The sequence below is a fragment of the Centruroides vittatus genome, unplaced genomic scaffold, assembly GCF_030686945.1.
Source record: "Centruroides vittatus isolate TY-2023 unplaced genomic scaffold, ASM3068694v2 contig_550, whole genome shotgun sequence".
Classification (NCBI taxonomy): Eukaryota; Metazoa; Arthropoda; class Arachnida; order Scorpiones; family Buthidae; genus Centruroides; species Centruroides vittatus.
Window position 1 is genome coordinate 113,395 of NW_027122327.1, and position 21,776 is coordinate 135,170.

A 21,776-nucleotide genomic window follows, 5' to 3' on the forward strand; every position below is an offset into this window, starting at 1 on the left:
AATTTAACACGTGGACAAGTCCTGCACACTGTGAAATTTATTAGAATGGCAACAGAAGGCTTCTAACTACGTATCGTTGCTTATATAATGAAATTTCTCTTAGATTTAGTGTCACAAGTTTCCTCTTTGTGTGTTAGAATATTGTTTTGAAAGTTGCCGATTTTCTTGCAGTCATGACTTGAAGACCATCTCAATTGCAGCAGACAATATTTTACACCAAAAATATGGAAAATTAAAGGAGTATCCTTCCTTTACTATTTTTATCTCTTTAGAAATTCCTCTTTCCTTAGTGAACTTCCTTGTTATCTTCTTGGAAAACCTTTGCTTCTCGACAGACGAATGTTAATCCATTCGCCATTTTGTTTTGTAATTAAATTTATTGATTAGTAATATGCACTTTGACTATTTTGTTTAAAGAAAATCGTTATCGCTTCGGAATCCGGCCGACGTCCGGTCTTTAACGAGATTTTCGATTTCTTATCTTTGTTTATCTGCAGAAAATGTGGGCGAAAAATACCAAATTTGGATAGATTTACTTAATTTTTAGCCCTTTCAAGTGTGAAATCTTCCCAAAATATCCACACCCCATCAATTGACTCTTGCTTTATTTGACCGGCGTAAAATCGCGTTTTTTTTATGGATCCAAATCGCAGAATTTGTAGAAAATATGAAAAAAAATGTGTAATAATTCTTTTAAATTATGAAATTCTGAGGAACTGGGAGAAACAGGAAGAAAAGTTTCCTTTTTGTTGGGTGCGGGTGCGTTTTATCCACAAACTGTCGACTGCAGAGCGTTATCGCCTTCGACTAAAGGTGTCTAAGTTCCGGACGTCACAGAGGTTTGCCTAGGAAAACTGCAGACATCCTCACATTCGAAGGAAGCTGCGGCCAGGAAACATCCGATAAACTTCCTCGTGTGGTTCGAAAACTGTTGATGTTGGTCTGATCTAGATACATCTTTAGAGACACATCATGGCTCGTTGCAGCCTCTGCCTTCACCTCCTATCTGTCCTTTTTGCTTATCTAATGTAAGTATCTACATGTAGAAACGTACGAAAAATTTCATTACGTTAAATCGAAGTTGCAAAGCGAAATATTGCGAGATTACCTCGATTTATCGCTGATTTTTTTTTTCATGTAAAATATAATAAATTTTCCTTTTCAGAAACGAGGGGTTTTCATCCGATTTTGGTAGGTATTGAGTACTCCTTAATGGTTATTTCTTTCCAACCAGTTGGGAATTTCATGTCCTGTTCTTATTTTAGAAGGTACATGCGAAAAACCCAAGGCACCTTCATCAGTTAAACTGAAATGTAAACTTAAAGCTGATACGTGAGTATTACAATGAAGCTTACACTTCAATTGAGTTTTTAAAAGTGTTATTAAATGTCTAAATGCTAAATTCTAGTTTGGAATGTTCGGCTAAGTGTAGAAATAAAGGAACGGTCTTTCCCAATGGTGGCACCAGACAAACATTCAATTGCAAAGCCATCGAAGGAGGGTGGCCTGAGGGTTTTGCCATACCCGAATGTGAAGGTGAACGAATTTATCAATTATTATTGGCATGTTTTAATTGTATTTTTTAAAACTGTGATATGTTTTACAGAAAAATGCGATCCCCCGTGTGAAAATCAAGGAAAGTGCTCCAAAAAGAAGTGCATTTGCACTCCAGATTACAGAGGGCCCAATTGTCAATACTGTAAGTAGGATTTCGGGTTCTAGAAACTTAAATACGTGAAAATTTGTTAAGAGGGTGTTAATTTTTCAGCTAAGTCACTCTGTGATCCATCAACATCACTGGAATTTTCAGGAATCGCTCATTGCAACCATACTTCAACCGTATCCCTTTGCACTTTCGATTGCCCTAAGGAAACTATGTTCCAATCCCAACCTGCAGATTCGTATAAATGTAGCATGGATGGGGTATGGGATCCTTCAGATATTCCAAACTGTGTTCCAGGTAGGTTGAGTGCTATTTGTCACACCAAACACAGATGGCTTCTTATATTGTTTTTCAATATTTTAGTGAATCTTCTGGACGAAAGTGCACCCATAGGAGCGGAGAGTAAGTAAAATTCTCAGATCTAAGTAACCCCTCGCTTCACATTCCTGATAATTTTAATTTGTTTTAGCTTTGTTACAAGTCGAAACGAAGACAAGTGGCGTGTGTGCAGCTTGGGGTCGATCCCACTTCAGAACTTTCGATGGCTTGCTGTTTAGTTTCCGTGGCCCTTGCACGTATTTGTTGTCCAAGGATTGTTCCACGAATTCTTTTAGCATCCACCTGAGGGTAGATCCATTCTGTACGGAAGAAATATGTAAGAAGTACGTTACAGTCTACCTGGGGGACGTCAGGTATGATTTGGACTACGAGAATGGAAATATAGTGGTAAAGAGAGAGGAGGAGATATTACCCGTTCCTGGAAGTGTTGAAGGCTTGCACTTGGAAAAACCAGCAGATTATTTAATATTGAGAAGTTCTTCGGGTTTTAGGTATGTTTTCTTTTCTGAATCAGGATAATAAATATTCATAACAATTGCTGTTTTGAAATTGAATTACCGCATTCTTGTAGTTTTTATAGCATTACTTTATATGTAGTTATGTGTAGTTTTAATGTGTTTTACTTAGTGTTGACATGATTTGCTTGTATTTTTTCTTTATTTATTTAATATTTCTCTCTTTCTTTCGGTGTATAGTTTTTTTCTACTTCCTATTTCTATTTCCTTTTTTTATTTTACATAACATCCTCTCTTCCTTTGTAAATATTCCGCTGTCTCTCTCTATCTCGCTATCTATCCATCTGTCACTGTCTAGCACTACGTTTTCTATTGTGGTAGATATTTCTACCCCTTCTACAACTACTGTTTTCTACATAATAAGCAGGAATGTGTTAATTATTATCCGAGATACGTTAAGCTCTTTAATGTGTTTATATTACGTATATTATGTTAGATTACTGGGTGCTGTTCGACATACAAATGGACTGATTTTCAATTGTTCACAGGCCCATAATGATGTAGAAATATTAAAAATATAAGCTGTTTATTGTATACTTACCTGTAGGTTGCTATAAAGCTTTCTGAATGTGCAAAAGAGAAGGCTTATACTATAGAGGTTAACGGGGCTTCAAGTTATGTATAGTTATGTTATTCACAGATTGTAAATTACCCCTTTCAGGTTAACGTGGGACGGAAAAGACACTATTCTGCTTTCGATAAACGATCGTTTGAAAAACAATACTTGTGGTTTGTGTGGACAACACGACGGAATCGTGCAAAATGATTTACAGATGCTGGATGGAAATATTGCACCTCAAGTTGCAAGTTTTGTTAACAGTTGGAAGATGAACGAACTGGGAGGTAGGAAAACGAATTATTTAATAAAGAAATAAACGTGTGTAAAATACACGTTCATCTAGAATTAGAAACAATGACTATTGTTACTGTTTTCTATCCTTTAATTCGTCTTTTAAGACGAATTAAAGGATAGAAAACAGTAACAAAACATTCTTTATTACACATGATGTGTAATAAAGCATAGATTTTTGTATGTTTATTAATAAATAAGCCATTCAGATAGTGACAAGAGAGCTAAATTTGGATTTTATATTACACTGTATTTTTTTAAATTTAAATTGAGTTAAACGAATGTTATAATAGAAACTTGAATTTTCAGAAAAATGCCAAGATTCAGTCAATCAAGAAAATATTTGCAGTTATAAAACAGAGGAAGAGAAAATAATTTCACAAAGGGCAGATGTCGAATGTTCAGTCATTTACAATGCCGAATATACACCCTGTCATGACGTATGTATTATTTGCATACACTTGTATTTCGTATTATTAAAATATGTTTATTATTAATATAAAGTTCAAGAAATTAGTTATATAATGGGGTGGTTTTTGGATATAAAAATTTTGCTATAAAATATAAAATTAGAAAATGTATGCCAGAAGATATAACAGTAAAGATACAACACTAAGCTGAATGTACGCTACCATCCCGGATTTTTAGGATATTTTATTAATGTTAATTTTACGGAAATAATGAATCATTGTTCTCTAACTTTTAATAGAATGCTCCTTCTTATTGTCTCTTACAAGTGGAGCTCCACAAACAAAAGTATGTGGAGCTCCATAGAGAACAGTATAGTCTATTAGGATAGTGTAGTGTTTAAAGTGTAGTCTATTAGTATAGTGTAGTGTTTAAAATGTAGTCTATTAGCATAGTGCACTGTTTAAAGTGTAGTCACTTTAGTCTATGTTCGATCCAATTGTTCTTACCATGGTTGCGTGTCGCGTAGACATCTTTGTACGATTCTTCTTCTAGTATGCTGCTTCTTCAAATGTCTCATTAATACAGAAAAACGTACTGTACAAGCTGTACTCTTTCCTTACAGTTGGTAAATCCCAAACCGTACTTCACAGCTTGTCGAAACGAATATTGCGCTTGTAAGTCTCCAGATAACACTTGCAAGTGCAACACCTTAGCAGAATACTTTAGGGAATGTATTCGACTGGGTGGAAAAATACACGGAGGATGGAGAAACGAAAGTGTTTGCCGTAAGTTTTAATTATTTTGATGTGTTCTATAAAGATAAATCTATTAATTAATTAATTATTTTCCAAACAGCTTTAGACTGTCCGGTGGGAATGGAGTATTTCGATTGTGGCAGCTCCTGCCCAAAAACGTGCACTAAGACCGAGTACGATTGTGAAGACGAACACTGTGTTGACGGATGTCACTGCCCGGCAGGAATGGCTCTGTACGAAGGAGAATGCATCCCTGAAAGCAAATGTCCCTGCCAGCACAGTAACAAACAATATCAAAATGGCGAACGCATAACTAAAGACTGCAACACCTGGTAAGAATAACTTTTTAACGTCAATAAACAATTAAGAGCTTCGGTTACATATTCTGAGATCTCTTTCCCCGCTTTCACGACATAATTTTTTACCGAGAAAGACAAGTCGTTAAGCGAGCCGTCGTAAATCGAACCGTTATTTCTCATAGATTTAGTGTCATAAAGGGAGGTTTCGTTCCAAGAAATCCTACTTCGGGCTTAAATAATTACATTGTGGCATTTATAAAACACAATAGAATGTTTATAACAGACACAAGAATGAATTTATGACGAATTTTTGCTTTTATATAGAATGCAATAATTTACCTAAATTTGATCTCTTATTATAGTGAATGCCAGGGAGGAAACTGGCAATGCACCTTAAAAGAGTGCGAAAGGAGGTGCACCTCAGCGGGCGATCCTCACTACACAACGTTTGACGGGACCAAATACGAATTTATGGGCACCTGCTCTTATTATTTGGTGTACAATGAATCGTTCAGTATCATTCAAAACAACGAAAATTGCCGAACACTCGGCTTGGTGAGGAAAAATGGCGCCCCTTACGGCGACAGGGCATCTTGTACCAAGTCTTTAACTATCAATTACGGCAACAATAAAGTCATCTTTAAACACGGAGCGGAGGTAAGAACTATCAATTGCTTTGGCTACGAAAGGGAAGAAATATAAATAATACATATTTAATTATTTATCAAGGTTTCTGTCAATGGACAAGACGTAAAAGACTTTCCTTTCTCCAACAAGGATATTAATATCATGCATGGAACATCGAATTTATTGACGGTAACACTCAATTTATATATTATATATCCAAAATTAAATTAAACTAATTTGTACATTTTTATTTTAATTTAGTATTTATACGTTCTAATTATTTGTAATGTAATTTTAACTGTATGCAGTATATACGTACGTGTACACTGTTGTGTATGAATGTAAATACAAGCGCATTTGTATATTTTATTTTATTGTACTAGTCAACAGCTTCACAATATGAAATTGTTCGCATTGTTCTCACCAGATGGTGCCACCGTCCAGGGGTGAACACGTGCTAGTTTATCGTTATATGTCAACACGCTACATTTAACGATCCTAGATTAGAAAATGTTTATTTTTGATAAAATATATTGAAGTTTCTTCTGTATTTATGTGCTAGATTATATAAAGAACTCGATACACGATTTTCTCTTTTCTTCGATGGGATGTAGTTGATGTCAATGTTTTCAGAAATTGTTATACGGGTTGGGAGGAATATAACTAGGTATTGATAAATCTCTGTAATTTCTATATTCCTGAAGGAAAGATGATAAACGTCATTATAACTGTACCTTATTAAATGGAAATATCGATGCACACCTAAAAGTTCAATTTAGAAATAAGTGCTTGTCACAAACGACACGTTTTCCTCAGATACTGATATTGATGGACGGCTACTTCTCTGTGCATCCGCAACCGAAATGTGGTTATTTTAGCTATGAATGACAATTTTTGATTGTTTCCAGATGGATTGTGACATAACGATCCCACATCACATGCCTCCAACACAGCGACACTGATTTCCACACATCATAGCGTGCAGCAACCTATGCTCGCTTCGGGACGGACAATGGTGGGCCATCTATCGTGCAGCCTCTCTTGCCCATTGTCCACAAAAATCATAAATGAATTATAAGATTGCATCGATTATTGTACAAGAATAGCTATATTCTGTTATGGTTTCATTATTATAACAACAGTTATAGTGATTTCTCAACGCCTAGTTACTTTACACCTATTCTGTATATATACATATCATATGGGCAGAACACAGCTGGTCGTCTTTTGATGAGACAAGACAGGATAAAATAATGTCTATAATTTAGATAAAGGGATAAAAACGTATTAATTAATTATTTATTTTGTATTAGCTGGACATACCAAATCTGCTAACCATCATTTGGGATGGAAAAAACCGTGTGTACGTGGATGTGGCTGCAGCTTTGCATAATTCAGTTACTGGATTGTGTGGGACTTTGAACAACAATCAAAATGACGATTTCTTGACTCCAGATGGAAACGTAGAAATCGATGTAAGTAAATTCGCAGACAAATGGAAAACGGATCCCACGTGCAGCGAAGAATTACAGAATATCGACACTAGAGATTCCTGCGACATTAATCCGCAGAAGAAAGAGACTTCAGAAGAATTATGTTCTATACTAAAAAGTGATTTATTTAAAGGTAGATTAAACATTTGTGTGTCTTTCATATCATTATTATGCACGTGTTGTAACAGTTATGGTTTGCATATCTTATATTTTATGTGTATAAAAGAGTCAATACGTGCACAAAAGAACAATGAATGTTCTTTGCTAACTTACACTGTTATTCGTGTATTTAATTCTTTTTAGAATGTCACGACGATGTGGATCCCGATCCATTCTTTAAGGATTGCTTATACGACATGTGCGCCTGTGCTGTGAAAGCTAAAGAATGTCTTTGTCCTTCTATGGACAATTATGCAGCAACGTGTGCCAAGAAAGGTGTCATAGTATCTTGGAAGACAGAAGTGCCGTTATGTCGTAAGAATTTTATGAATATTTTCATATTCTCTTATATATAATGATCGGTTGGATACTGTACAGTACATATATACATGAAGAATCAGGGACGATTTTCTAAGATTTTACTCAAAAATTCACTTACAGTTAATGTTATTTTATAGAAACTCCGTGTCACGGTGGTCAGATTTATCAGGAATGCAGCAATCCGTGCCAACTTAATTGTAAATCTATATCCATGGGAGAAAAATGCGTGAAGAAATGTATACAAGGTTGTGAATGTCCCGAAGGTATGACAATGGGTAACGACGGAATATGTATCCCCATTATTGAGTGCCCTTGTTTCTTCAAAGACATGGAATATGCTCCAAATGCAATGAGAACAAATGGGAAGACCGAATGGTAATTATATGTTTATATATAATAAATCTTTAAATAAATTACACAAAGTTGTAATTATTTTATAGTAATTGTAAAAATGCTAAATGGGAATGTCGAGTATCAGAAAAACACAATACTAGTAAAATAGAAGAACTTATGATGTCCGATGTTGGACAATACTGCGATCCCGAATTGCATCTTGAATATTCTGATTGTCTAGATTGTCCGGTAACTTGCGAAAATTACTTCATTCCACAGAAATTGTGCGATAATAATGCATGTAGACAAGGATGTGGGTCAGTAAGAATGTTATATGTTATACAATTCGATAAAGAGTTTAATTTTAAAGCATTTAAACTATATGTATAGATGCCAACCGGGTTACATTCTCGAAGATATATATGCTCAAGGGTGCATAAAACCAACCGAATGTGGGTGCACTCATGGAGGAAAGAAATATCCAAATGGATCTACGAGAAAGAGAGATTGTAGAACTTGGTAAGTTTTTATTTCCAATTAACAATGAGAATTTCAGTTCCTTTTGTATTTTTCTTATATTTAATTTAGACTTTTAACTGTGGGATAACTTTTGATTGGCTCTAAGATCTTCTTATGACCCTTTACATTGAATGTTTGGGAAGAAATCTTCCAACACCTTCAATGCAAAGGAGCATGAGAAGAGTTTAGAGCACAAGTTTCTTAAAAAAATTCTAAAATTAAAATTTATAACTGTAAATAAACTGACTCTAATACTGGATTTCAGAGGATTGTTTCAGTACTAAACTTTCTTCATTAACACCTCAACGTTTTCTAGAATTATATGGGCATTATTAAGATAAATTGCACTGATAGAAAGCAAAGTATCGAATAAGATAGAGAAACATAGAAGGCAAACAACAATGAAATATTTTTGAAGGTGTAAACCTTAAGTTTTCTATTGTTTTCAGCGTTTGCAATAGTGGACAGTGGAAATGCGAAGAGAAGAACTGTCCGGGATTCTGTTCTTCTTGGGGAGGATCGCATTTTAAAACGTTCGACGGTCACTTATACGAGTTCCAAGGCGATTGCGAATATATCTTGACCGAATACCTCAAGACCGACGACATTGACAGTTTCAGAATTACCATTAAGAACGAAGAATGTGGAACGAGTGGAATCACCTGTATTAAAACTGTCAAATTTTATTTGGGTAAGTAAATCATTAGGTATTTTTACATTCAAATTAGTGTTTGAGACCGGCCACCCCTATATAGTGACGGTCAGCTCATGGAGGATTAATTAAATTCGTAATTCATAAAGCTTACGAAAAGCAGAATGCATGTGACGTAACACATTTGAAGCATTCTGCGTAGGAACAATAGAGACAGTACATGTAACACTGCTGTGTGTACTTAGTAGTGTACTCTGCTATCACCGCCATTTTGAATGGTGCCGTTAAGGAATCTCCCATACTTATTATTTATTACTGAATATTTTCAGGTGAATTTAGGGTAGTTTATCCGAAAATGAGCCACTTCCAAGGCCAAACTACAATTCTCGTCTGATAGTGAGGAAAGTGGGATTGTACGTGTTTGTGTACAGCAACATCGGTATTATACTTCAGTGGGACAGAAGAAGTCGAGTTTCTATTCAAGCAAATCCGTCTTGGAGAGGAAAGGTTTGTAAAATATTAGATTAAGTAATTGTAATTAAATTAAATTAGAATTTAATTTAAACTAACTTTTGCAGCTAACTGGTTTGTGTGGTAATTTTAACGACGACAGACTCGACGATTTTAAAAGTCCCGCAGGAGGTCTGGTGGAAGCTCGAGCGGTGGTGTTTGGTCACAGTTGGAGATTATATGAAAGTTGTCCTTATCCTTTGGATATCAAAGATCCTTGTACTGTTAGTCGCAAACAATTTGCTACTACCCAGTGCGGTATACTAAAATCTGACGTATTTAAACCTTGTCACTTGGCCGTGCCTCTCACTCCATATTTTGACAGGTAAAATAAGTTCCGCAGATAAATATTTACATTTATCTGTAAAACAGACTTTGCATTCTGACGATAGAAGTGTCATTTTGATGTTCTATGTAGCAGTGTGATAAATATTTATTATAGATTCATTCATCAACAATCACTGAGACAAGAAGGTTTTATACACTGTAAAACAAAGCTTAGTTTTACAGTACACTCATTTAATTATTAAGTGAGGTTTAAGTATAAAATCTTACTGATTTAAAACTAATTTCAGGTGTGTAAGCGATACTTGTGGCTGCGACAAAGGAGGTGATTGCGAATGTTTGTGCACCGCTATATCCGCTTATGCTTACGAATGTAGCATTCAGGGTATTTATATTAAATGGAGAACACAGGATTTATGTCGTAAGTAGTGTTAAAATATTGTATAATGCGCTTCCTTCTCAGTTGGCCAATAAACTAAAATGATTATTTCAGCTGTTCAGTGCGAAGAATGCGGTAGATACGAACCGTGCATTTCCACTTGCCCAAAAATGACATGCGAAACGAAATTCCTGTATTCTGGTTTGAACGATTTATGTACAAACGAACCGTGTGTAGACGGATGCGAACCAAAACCTTGCCCAGTTGGCCAAATTTTCAACAATGATAACGACTTTAAATGCATACCCGAAGAGGAGTGTAAAGTGCAATGTATGGAAATTAACGGCATCCTGTATTACGAGGGTGAACTCATACAAGATGTTAGTGTTGGTGATGGATGTCAGACATGGTATTAATGAATGATTAAAAATATAATTAATAATTAATATATACTCCAGTTTCTAATAATGATCATATTTTCAGTTACTGTCGTCGCGGTAATATCAGTTGTATAGGTCAACCTTGTTCCACGCCATTACCGTTCTGTTACAAGAACGGTTGGACCGAATGGATCAACACACCCCCCACGATAACAGGAGATTACGAACTCATAAATGTTCTTAAGATACCTTGTAGTCCAGATAAGATAACTGATATAGAATGTAGGATTGCTGGTACCGAAATTTCTTCGAAAAACCCATTAAAATTTCAATCTCAGAAATTGACATGTGACACTTCTGTTGGATTAAGATGCAGCAATGCTGAGCAAACAACTGGAAAATGTGAAGATTTCGAAGTAAAAGTATATTGTGATTGCTGTAAGTACTGTTACATAAATATTAACGACGGATTTTATTTATGGTTTTTTTCAATATTCTCTTATTTTCTTGTGTTTAGTGATAGTCTGAGTCTACATGATCCTCACTTTATCTTATGGTGTCATTCATTGTTTTGCAATTCTCTTAATCGATTCGGTCAAATGAATTCGTTTTCTGTCACTACCTTTGAGCTATGTACTGTACAATTCCATGTATAGCAACAATAGGTTGGTTAGGTGCATTATGAGATGATTAAATCATTTGTGAGTTCAGTTCTGATTGGCTCATTTGAATATAGATGGATGCATTTATCATACACATTATAAGGTGTTTTGTTTTTTATTATATTGTTAGGGTTATGCATACCACCATCCATTAGATAATAATCGATTTCATTTATAGTAGCTTACCATAGATCATATAAATAGGAAGTAAGCGTGGAGAGATTCTAGTGTTTTAAAATACTCGTACATGATCAACTTTTTACAAAAAAATGAAAATTTTGATGATTATACTTAAAAACAAATTTAAATTTTTAGCTCAGTTTACCACAGTTCCTACAATACCTTCCATAACAACTGAAGAACCGCAAATTCTACCAATACCAGAATGTACAGCACCAGGGTGGACTTTCTGGATGAATTCTGAAAAACCAACCGACGAAGGAGAAAATGAAGACATATCCACACTGAGAAAATTTTATAAATTCTGTCCAGATGGAGAAATTACTGACGTTCAGTGTCGTATAGCATCTAGCGGTATAGATTCCGAATTTACAAATGAAGACGTCGAGTGTACAAAGAAAGGAGTCTTCTGCAAAACTAGTTCCGTAGGTGTCAGGTGTTCCGATTATGAAATAAGATTTTATTGCTTGTGCGAAGATTCCGGTAAGTTTTTAATAAGTTCATACCGTACATACTTCTTTTTACGTTGTTGTAAACGAATACTTATTCATGTATTGTAGAATGTAGCGACCCCAGAGGGATGGAAAAAGGAGAAATTCTCGATTCACAAATCAGAGTATCGAGCTCTACTGGAAGAAATAACAAAGCGAGACTTAACAGTGAATATTATTGGAGATCAAAATTAAATTCGAGTACGGAATGGATTGAGGTAAAAATTACCATTATCGGCTTGATGGTATTCATCTGTAGGAGTTCGACGATTAAAACGGGTGTTGTCGATTCAATAATACTCGAGTATATCTATTTTTAGTTTGTCCTTTTATGTATTAACTCAATTGTTCTTTACCTTTACCACTGGGGCACCCCCTCAATTTTTGAAATTTGCTTTTGTAACCCCCAAGAAAAATTTTTTAAATTTCTTATTTAACAACGTAGGTTTTAAAATTTAATATAAATAAACTGTTTGATGACAATTATTTTACAGATAAATTTAGGAGAAGTTCAGAATATAACTGGAATTAGAACACAAGGACATCCGTTTGCTGACGAATGGGTAACTTCTTACGTGGTTCTTTACGGAGATGACAAATTCAACTTCAAGACCGTTTTAGATGAAGACGGAAAGAAGAAGGTACGCAAAGAAATCTTTTAACAGTTCAATCAACGATTATAGAATATCTTAGTGATAAGCCAAATCGCATTGATGTATTGTAGTATTTCTGATGGGCATAGTAATATTACATGTCTTCCTCCTTTCCCTTTCTGTGTGAGAACAAAGAGAATGGAAAAGAAGGTCCAACATAATTCTCTCACTCTTTACTAATAAGTACAAAAGAAAAATTTGTGTGGTAGTGTGTGAAAACAATGCGTTAGTCTGTGTAGAAAGTCAAGTTTTACTTCAGTCTTGTTTCTTTATTCACGTGAAGAAAGAGAAGTGAAGTAAAATTTCACTCACTTCCACTTTAATTTTTATTTTTGCTTTAAAGTAACAAGAAGGAAGTAACTTTAAACGTGAACAGAGAATAGCTCATTTTATAACTTGAATATTCGTAAAGATCTTGAAAATTGTGAACAAAGTGAAAGTCAGGAGGGGTTGGTATATTCTTTATTGTGCAGTTGAAATTCACAGAATTCATTATTTTTTATGTTTTTGATAGAAATTTCGAGGTAACGAAGACCGTGACACGGTGGTAACTCAATACTTACCCACAAAATTGAGAACCAAATTCGTACGTATTTATCCCCAAGACTGGTTCAATTGGATAACTATGAGAGTCGAGTTACTTGGTTGCAACGTAAAAGGTAAATCAAACCAATCATAATTATGAAATTTTCAGTAATATTATAATACTAAAATACTAATCACGAGTTATAGCGCATTAACTAAATAACCATTAACATTCTATACAGTTCCCATAACAGTTACCGTTACTCCGCCATTTATCTCAACTGAAAAACCAGTCCCGACGTCCCCAACAATTTGTACACAGGGGTGGACAGAATATTACGATACTGACGACCCCTCGACCGACGATGGAGACACTGAAAACATTACCTACATTAAAGCTATTTACGGAATCTGCAAGGGTGGTGTTATATCAGACGTACAATGCGTTACAGAGGTCGAAGGTGAACTTGTCGATTATACCAAAAGTGGAGATTCCAGTCTCAAGTGTTCTCGTATTACTGGATTTGTATGCATTAATTTTATGCAAAGAAAGACAAAGAAATGTAAAAATTATAAAATACGATTGTATTGTGACTGTGGTGGTAAGTAGTGAATTTCGTAATAAAACTTGTATTGTGTATTTTGAACAAATATAATAACACTCGAAAACACAAAAAACTAGTGTAAGTTATTTTATTATTTAATTAATTTTCAGAAATAACTACGTCGGAGTCAGTTACTTCAACTTCCTATCTTCCACCTCTATGTATACAAGGATGGACAGATTATTACAACACGAATAATCCAAGGGATGGAGAAGGAGACTTTGAACTCTTAACAGAGCTGGTAGAAAAATATAAATTTTGTCAAGCTCATCAAGTGAGGAATGTGGAATGTAAAGCTCTAGTTTCGACTGGTGGAGTAAAATCTAAATTTGTAGAAACGATACAAGTGGATTGGACAGAATCTGGAGACGAAGAAGTCACGTGTAATGTGGAAGAAGGTCTCGTTTGTTTCAATAATCTCCAGGGTAAAGGAAAACGTTGCAAGGATTATGCCGTTAGATTCTATTGTCAGTGCGGTATGTTTACATTTCTTTATTATTGCACAGAAAATTTAAGATGCTTCGAAAGTTTCCATACAAAACTGATACTTTAGTGGATGTACAGCACGTTTGATGCCTGTGTATGTGTATAATATCACACGTGTTAATATGCACTTACCATGAGTAGGATAAATGCATTCGTAATAAATGGGACTCGTATAAACTAGTTAAGTAACGCTGTATCAGCGTGTAGTCGGAATGAAGCTGCTCGTATCTTTATTTTCTAGATTATGAGGGAAAAAAAGAAACAAAGAATCATTCGTTCTCAACAATATATTTGATTTGTATTGGATCATTTAAAGGTACAAATATAAGGTCAGAATAAGCTATTAATTAATTAATTGCTATGCCAACATCTCATAAAATTCTGTCTATCACTATGGGCCTTAAACTTACAGATTGACTCGTAGCGATCTTTATTGTAACTCTAAAAATACCGAGTCAGTTATTTTTTTACTCGACTCAATGTAACATAGGTAAGACCGCTAGCTGTCTTTTTTTCCCCTATATCTATTTTCATTGTTGGAAGAGTTGTTTGGAAGACCCTGTGATTTATGTATAGTCATCGAGTATGCTAAGGTAAGGGGAAACTGTCTACGAGATCGCAATATACTGCCATGGTTCGAAGAGCGTGTTATGGGGATTATTGGAAACAGATTACCGTAGATGAAAGGTCTTCGATAGCTATTGAATTCCACTAAAATAAACAGAGGAAGAGCTGGAGAGCAAGCATTAGGAGCGTATATAATGTAGCGTATAGTTCCTAGTGAACCATTGACGAGACCTCCTTACACCCATAAGTTGACTTCAGCATGATTTTGGCATTAACTGAGAGATTCAAATACTTGAAGAGATGAAGAGCTGAGTCATCTTTGGACGAAGGTAGGGCAATATCTAGAGTGTTTTCAGATGCTGTATAAGCAAGAGGGAATTCAGTTGACTGCCAGTAGTCTTCATTGCTTTGTTGTCGTTGCAATTCACTTAGTCAGATAGTTCTTGCTCTTTTGTTGGATATAGCTCTACTGCCGTTTGGAACTGATCAAGTTTATCTCTGGATAAATAGGCTAGATTTCTTGTCATCAGAATGTTCAGATCTGTATCAGAGAAATCACCCGAAGCTAGATATTGTAAGACATCTGTGAAGGAACTATCTGCGCTATTTTGTCTATGAGAATTACTAAGTTAAATGAACTTCTCAAAAGAATCAAATGGGAATGTAATGTAATGTCCCACCTTGTTGGGACATTATATTGTAAAAATACACTCGAGTAGAGAGGAGTATCTTTAACAGGAGGAAGTTGACGAAAATCACCTAACAAATACATAAAGAATCCACCAAACGGCTCATCTTTCTCGGGGTTTATCTCTCTCAATCTTCTCTCGATCATGTAAAGCATTCTTGCACCAATCATTGACAATTCATCGATGATGATGAATTTGAGCGACTTCATCTCAATCCGGAATCTCTGTGCAGCTTCTCCATTTAGAGATCGAAATTTCGTACTAACGATAGAAAGACGAAGGAGAGAATGGATCGTAAGGCCATCAATATTGATCGCTGCTGCTCCACGTTTTAAAAAGAAGACTTGTTTAAACTTATTATTCTATAAAGATTCTTTATATTTATTGTTGTGTACATAATTAGCGATAACATTTACCTTTCAAAATTACCGTTTCAATGCTTGTCATATTTTCCGACTACTAGATGACGCTTCTACACGTGCGTGCAGGAAGCGACTAACACTTGACTTCATGCATTCTTTGTCAACAAAATAACTCTAGAATGAGTTGTCCGATCTTGATGAAATTTTCTAGGACGATTCATCATCACTCAAGGATGAACTGTTTAAAATTTCAACTCTCGAAAATGAGCCATACTAAAGTAAAACGCGATTTTCTTTTTGACCACTATCTCCAGTTCTACAACAATGGATCATTTTTGAGAGTTGAAACTTTAATCATTTCATCCTTGAGTGATGATGAATCGTCCTAGAAAATTTCATCAAGATCGGACAACTTATTCTAGAGTTATTTTGTTGACAAGGAATGCACGAAGTCAAGTACTGTATTAGTCGTCACTTCGTTCCGACAATAATATACTGATTTATAATTGGCTATATAATAAGGTGATCACTTTGCTTGTACAATTGTATACAGTATATGTGTGCATTAAATAATCTTTCTTTACTATTGTTAATAGTTGAAACGTTTCTACAATTAGTCAACCTGCATTTGGTTATTAAAGGACATGAAAATGTTTTAATTTAAATTATTAACATGTCGTAATTTGTGTGTTTAATAAGAAATATTCTATCTTCGACAAATTTTGTAATGTTTTTATATATTTAATAGCTTCTACAATGGCTAACCGACTTTTGGGTCCCCCGTATATTGCTTAATATTCTATTATGTGGAAACAAAATTTATTTTCATGCTCGAAAATTAATTATTTAATTATACAAATTTAGGTATAATTAACTTTGTTTGTTTAATTTTCAGAAAACCTTCCAGTAAAAGTTAATCCGTGTGATTGGAGCAGTTGGATTAACTACGATAATCCAAGTAGTAGTATTGGTGACGAAGGTGATATAGAAAATATCGAAATTGCACAGGTTTGTACAGTAAAATAATTATAAATTGTTTAGAAATTATATATTTTTAAGCATAAATTCTCAATTTTATACCATGTATATGTGTATTATCTAAGGTACTGTACATACATATCACAATATACACCATATATCTTTTGATATGGATGGACACATGGATTTCATATTTATGAGATAATGTAGGCCCATAGTATTAGTGATATTATCTTACATATAATGTTATAACTAACTTATTTAGACAGACAGACCTATGTATATATAAGTTGTTCGAAGTGTGACATTTGCACACGTTTTCGAACATTTTTACACTAAAACTGATATGACACTATAACACTTGTTAGATTTTAGGCACCAAATGGTATACTTCAATGCTTTTGCAGCTGCTTGTTGAAGTCACGACTTTAATTTACTTCCAAATAGTAATAAAAAGCTTATTTTACGTTTGTTGTAATGTAAACGGTGATCCAAAAGTCAGTGAGTTGCATTATTTGTTAGATATTTAACAGTTTTTCTAAGTAAGCATGGCGTTGTAATTTGAGTAGTGAACAAGGATTACACTTTGGAAGAAAACAAATCATTTGAGCAATACAATTCAGTCTTTACAAAGGTTAACTGACTTCTAGGCCTCCTGTATAATATGCATGCAGTGCAAAATACTAATAGTATAACTTGTCATAAAGAAAAGTTCCTGTAGTAATTAGAAAATATTCATTAATTTTCATTTATGAATTATAGAAAGAAAACGATTTGTGCCAAAAACCGGCTTTGAAAGAGATCCAATGTCGCGATGCAAAATCATTGAAAGACTACACAGAAACTGGTCAAAACAATTTGGTCTGTGACCCCGAAGTTGGTTTTAAATGTTATAATAAATTTCAAAAGGAACGTTGTTACGATTACGAATATCGCGTTTATTGTTTTTACGATTGGTGCACTTCAAGTAAGTAGTACATGACTTAAGAAAACGTTATGAACTTGTATACAAAACAATAATAAATTAATTTTTAGGAACTCCAAGAATAGAAACTTCACCAGTTTCTACTGAAGTCACTTCACAAATTTCTACTGAAGTCTCTTCAGAAATTTCTTCCGAACTCACTTCAAGAGTTTCTACTGAAATCTCTACGCCATCAACCTGTAAGTGTTTCAGTTATTAATTTATGTAAATAATAATTTTAAATTGTGACTTTTCCGTAGCTCCTTGCCCTCCTAACGAAATTTACCACGAATGCGCTTACGATTGCAATTTTCTTTGCCTTTCGTACCTCCAAGATTTACAGGAAATAAAACTATGCACGAACAAAACCCGGTGCGTGGCCGGATGTCGCCCTCAGATAGAATGCAAATATCCCTATTTTTGGCGAGATTCTCGTACTTGCGTCCATTTAAAGGATTGCACTTGTGTTCTGCCAGATGGCAAAATTATAGCCGTGAGTATACCATTTATACTAAAATGGTATGGAATCAGTGGTTACTTATTGTGTAGTAAATTGAGTTTAATTACTACCTCCCTAAATATATTTTTAGCCCGGTTCCATCGAAACTTACGAATGTGAAAAATGTCAATGCTACAACAATACACTTAGCTGTCGCGAAATCCCAAATTGTGGCAAACCGACACCCACATCTGTAAATCGTAAGTTCTCTTTGGTTGTATTATTCTTAACTCTGTATGATGTAATTAACTATACGTAACACCACTACTAACCTCATTGTAATAAATGCCAGGAGTAAGAAATTCAGATTGAAATTATGTGAATTTCTCACATTTCAGGTATTATGTGCACCAATAGTTCTCTTGGAATAGAAGACGGGAGCATTTCTCTTGAACAAATTACAGTCTCCTCCGAATTATACCCCGCTACTAAAGATAGAATTCGATTAAACACTGTTGCTACCGAAAGTGGAAATGGCGGTTGGGCAACGGAATTTACTGATCGTTTCCAGTATGTACAGGTAAATTAGAATTTATGTACAATGGTATTTGATCACAAAGAATTAACCGATCAAATTGCTGCGTATCCCTTCAGACAACATTGATTAAAGTTACTTTAATTGTGATTACTCTATATAATGCTGCGTAAAAACATCCTTGTATTTTTATACGTAGATCGACTTTTTGGAACCAAAAAATATAACCGGAGTGATTACACAAGGAGAAAATGGACTGAGCAATTGGGTAACGGAATACACCGTCGATTACAGTAACGATGGAGTATCTTGGCAGTATATTGTCGAAGATGGTAAGACAAAGGTAGGGCTACACTTACTACATCCTGGAATTAAACATGTAAAAAACTAGTGTTTAAAATTAATTAAATTATAGAAATTCAAAGGAAATTTCGACAGCGATACCGCAGTCACCAATTATTTCCCTCGAATGATCGAAGCTCGATACATAAAAATAATTCCTGTCTCTTGGAACAATTGGATAAGCATGAGAATTGATATATTGGGTTGTCTTACTATTCTCAGTAAGTATACAAAGTGAATTTTGTTCCTTTGATTACTATTTGATGAATTTTCAACAGACTTTAAAATAATACACTGGGAGTATACAAGAACTCACAGCAATTCGTTAATATATATATATATAGACAATACTAGGAAATAACACAGATTAATTAGTATATACGGACTTCTCTAGTATAAAGGAATTAATAATAATTTAGTAGGGTATAGTGGTCGATGGGATCCATTAAATTACAGAGCAATAATTCACATGTATAAAGGGATTAACTAATACAGAATTCTGTTATATCTCGTTATTTATTAATTGTTACGTCAATACGTAATGTAGTTAAGTGTGTTTAGATTTTTAAATAGTTTAATAGTCTTTAACTAATTTAATAATTTTGATAATTTTCTAGTAACAAGACACCCTGTATACACAAGTGAAATAATTAAAAGTTACTCTAAAACTATTTTACCCGGTTGTAAGTATGGCAATTAAACTTATGAAATACAAATTTAAGTGAAATTGATTTTGATTATTAATTTGTTTATTAACAATACCATTTCAGCATGCGTGGAGAAAATGGGTTTTGCGGAACACAACTTACCGACCAGCCTGATCACGGTGTCGTCTTCACGAAGTCCACTCAGTGACGTCAGTCGCATTGCCTTGGAAACACAGAGTGACGCTTATGGCACCGGGGGATGGGTGGCATCCGAAAACGATTTAGATCCCGTAATAGATATCGATTTCAAGGGATTAAGAAATTTAAGTGGAATAATTACTCAAGGTATTTATTTAACATCATTATTTCTAATTATGGCACATTTTTCTAGAAATTCTTTCGTGCAAAATTATTTTCGATTGTGATGATCATGCTAAGTCACGGTGTTTAGAGAAAGATCTTAAAACAATTAGAAACAAATACGAAATGGTATATCAATTGCAACATCAAAATATTGTTGTTCAAAGATTTCCTCTGTAGCTTTCAACAAGAGATTGTTTCATTGTTTTGTAATCTTTTTCCTGGAGGATTATTTCTTCGCCCTCCTCCTCCTCTTCCTCCTGACTTTTTGTGGATAACTGATACATTTTCCTCGTCTCTTTAGAGGATTGTTACATTTTCCTCCTGTGTTGCTGGAGGATTTCTATTTCTTCCAACTCTCTTCCTCCGAAAGCAGCGCTTCTTTCCTCTGTCTCTTATTGTTTACAATTTGATCGTTATTAAATTGAATATTACTTTTCGTCTCCACTTTTATTTCTTTCACTCGATGATGCCGATTAACGTATTTTTGGAGAAAAACAATGAAATTTAAAGCAAATATTCGAAGATGTTTCATTGCATGTAAGTAGGATGATGACAATTACGATAATAGTCTATTAATTACTCATGATTGTATTAATTGTATTTTATTAAAATAGTTTAAAGAATTTAATTAGAATCAATTATTAAATTACTAACACATTTTAATTAAAGGTCAGCAAGATGAAGATAACTGGGTGACAAAATACACTGTTCAATACAGTGTTGATAAAATAGACTGGACTGATGTAAAAGAAAAGTCGAGTAAAGATAAAGTGAGTTTTAGTTATATTATAACTTAATTTTATTTGCTATAACAATGTATTTCAGTTGGCAACAAGAGAATTCAAAACAATATTCTTCCAATCCGTACACAAATATGGTAGATAGCTAGAAATGTAGCTTTTTAAATGTAAATAAAACAAATTTACATTATTACAGATTAAAGTAATCGTTCATTTTTATACTGCTGTATATTATAATGTTATTAATAATTACTTTTTAATATTTTTAAGGTGTTTAAAGGGAATTTTGATCGAAGCACGCAAGTCACAAAGTGGTTTATAACACTGATAGAAGCTCAATACCTTCGAATCAAACCCATAAGTTATCACGGTTCCTCGTTTGCCATGAGACTAGAAATCATTGGATGTCCTGTTACATTCGGTAATTAATTTTTATAAATCACCCCGCTTGAAAATAAAACGATAATATTTTAAATTTGCTTTGTCATATATCCATTTCATATAAAGTACACGCAGAACTTTTTATTAATTTCTTCAATGTCGAGGTATCCATGAATTATTTTACATATGAATGAAGGGGAGGAGGTTTGCCAAAAGTAAGCCATTGTTCACAATAGAGAAGGAGGGGATGAAATATGGCTTGAAAACTATATACTAATTTAATGGACGGCCACTGTTACAAAACGAAACATGATAGTAACAGTGACTCTGCTCATCCTGTGTTCTGTGTGTATTTTTGTAAAATATAAGACGAAGCATTAGGTGATTCACGCGGAACTGAACTCTTCCTTTGTTCAATAGTTCAGGATTCTACAGTCACACGTGAATAACATGTAACGTAAAACAACATTGACTGCTTCGTCATGAAATAAAGAATTGCACCGTTTGTGTTTCATGCTCATGTTTTCATTTTATACGGAGACATTGCACGTAATAAGTGTTCAGTTTGAGTGAATCACTCCGTATTTTATTGAATATTGTAAGAAGTTCATTGGAATTTTTATGCTTTTGTTATTTTTATGAACATTAATTCTTAATACTGGTTATTACTTATTGCT

At 34.2% G+C, this 21,776-nt stretch overlaps 1 protein-coding gene across 1 annotated transcript in view; it reads left to right on the forward strand.

The window, feature by feature from the left end:
• Positions 1–824: 824 nt before the first annotated feature.
• Positions 825–21,776, forward strand: part of LOC136978797 (hemocytin-like) — a 31,094-nt gene continuing 10,142 nt past the window's right edge. Inside the window, exons 1-44 of the mRNA XM_067274617.1 lie at positions 825–1,028; positions 1,166–1,191; positions 1,266–1,332; positions 1,409–1,536; positions 1,607–1,699; positions 1,769–1,960; positions 2,027–2,065; positions 2,133–2,493; positions 3,179–3,360; positions 3,677–3,807; positions 4,401–4,563; positions 4,634–4,865; positions 5,195–5,489; positions 5,562–5,648; positions 6,773–7,085; positions 7,256–7,426; positions 7,570–7,807; positions 7,873–8,082; positions 8,156–8,284; positions 8,734–8,975; positions 9,086–9,111; positions 9,276–9,443; positions 9,515–9,771; positions 10,022–10,152; positions 10,225–10,519; positions 10,594–10,928; positions 11,468–11,815; positions 11,893–12,041; positions 12,318–12,464; positions 12,991–13,135; positions 13,244–13,603; positions 13,717–14,082; positions 16,606–16,718; positions 17,451–17,655; positions 17,724–17,852; positions 17,913–18,145; positions 18,243–18,351; positions 18,490–18,671; positions 18,826–18,969; positions 19,042–19,189; positions 19,586–19,651; positions 19,739–19,960; positions 20,648–20,748; positions 20,989–21,139. Coding sequence (XP_067130718.1) covers positions 973–1,028; positions 1,166–1,191; positions 1,266–1,332; positions 1,409–1,536; positions 1,607–1,699; positions 1,769–1,960; positions 2,027–2,065; positions 2,133–2,493; positions 3,179–3,360; positions 3,677–3,807; positions 4,401–4,563; positions 4,634–4,865; positions 5,195–5,489; positions 5,562–5,648; positions 6,773–7,085; positions 7,256–7,426; positions 7,570–7,807; positions 7,873–8,082; positions 8,156–8,284; positions 8,734–8,975; positions 9,086–9,111; positions 9,276–9,443; positions 9,515–9,771; positions 10,022–10,152; positions 10,225–10,519; positions 10,594–10,928; positions 11,468–11,815; positions 11,893–12,041; positions 12,318–12,464; positions 12,991–13,135; positions 13,244–13,603; positions 13,717–14,082; positions 16,606–16,718; positions 17,451–17,655; positions 17,724–17,852; positions 17,913–18,145; positions 18,243–18,351; positions 18,490–18,671; positions 18,826–18,969; positions 19,042–19,189; positions 19,586–19,651; positions 19,739–19,960; positions 20,648–20,748; positions 20,989–21,139 — 7,885 coding nt within the window. The 5' untranslated portion in view covers positions 825–972. The remainder of the gene's footprint in view (positions 1,029–1,165; positions 1,192–1,265; positions 1,333–1,408; positions 1,537–1,606; positions 1,700–1,768; positions 1,961–2,026; positions 2,066–2,132; positions 2,494–3,178; positions 3,361–3,676; positions 3,808–4,400; positions 4,564–4,633; positions 4,866–5,194; positions 5,490–5,561; positions 5,649–6,772; positions 7,086–7,255; positions 7,427–7,569; positions 7,808–7,872; positions 8,083–8,155; positions 8,285–8,733; positions 8,976–9,085; positions 9,112–9,275; positions 9,444–9,514; positions 9,772–10,021; positions 10,153–10,224; positions 10,520–10,593; positions 10,929–11,467; positions 11,816–11,892; positions 12,042–12,317; positions 12,465–12,990; positions 13,136–13,243; positions 13,604–13,716; positions 14,083–16,605; positions 16,719–17,450; positions 17,656–17,723; positions 17,853–17,912; positions 18,146–18,242; positions 18,352–18,489; positions 18,672–18,825; positions 18,970–19,041; positions 19,190–19,585; positions 19,652–19,738; positions 19,961–20,647; positions 20,749–20,988; positions 21,140–21,776) is intronic.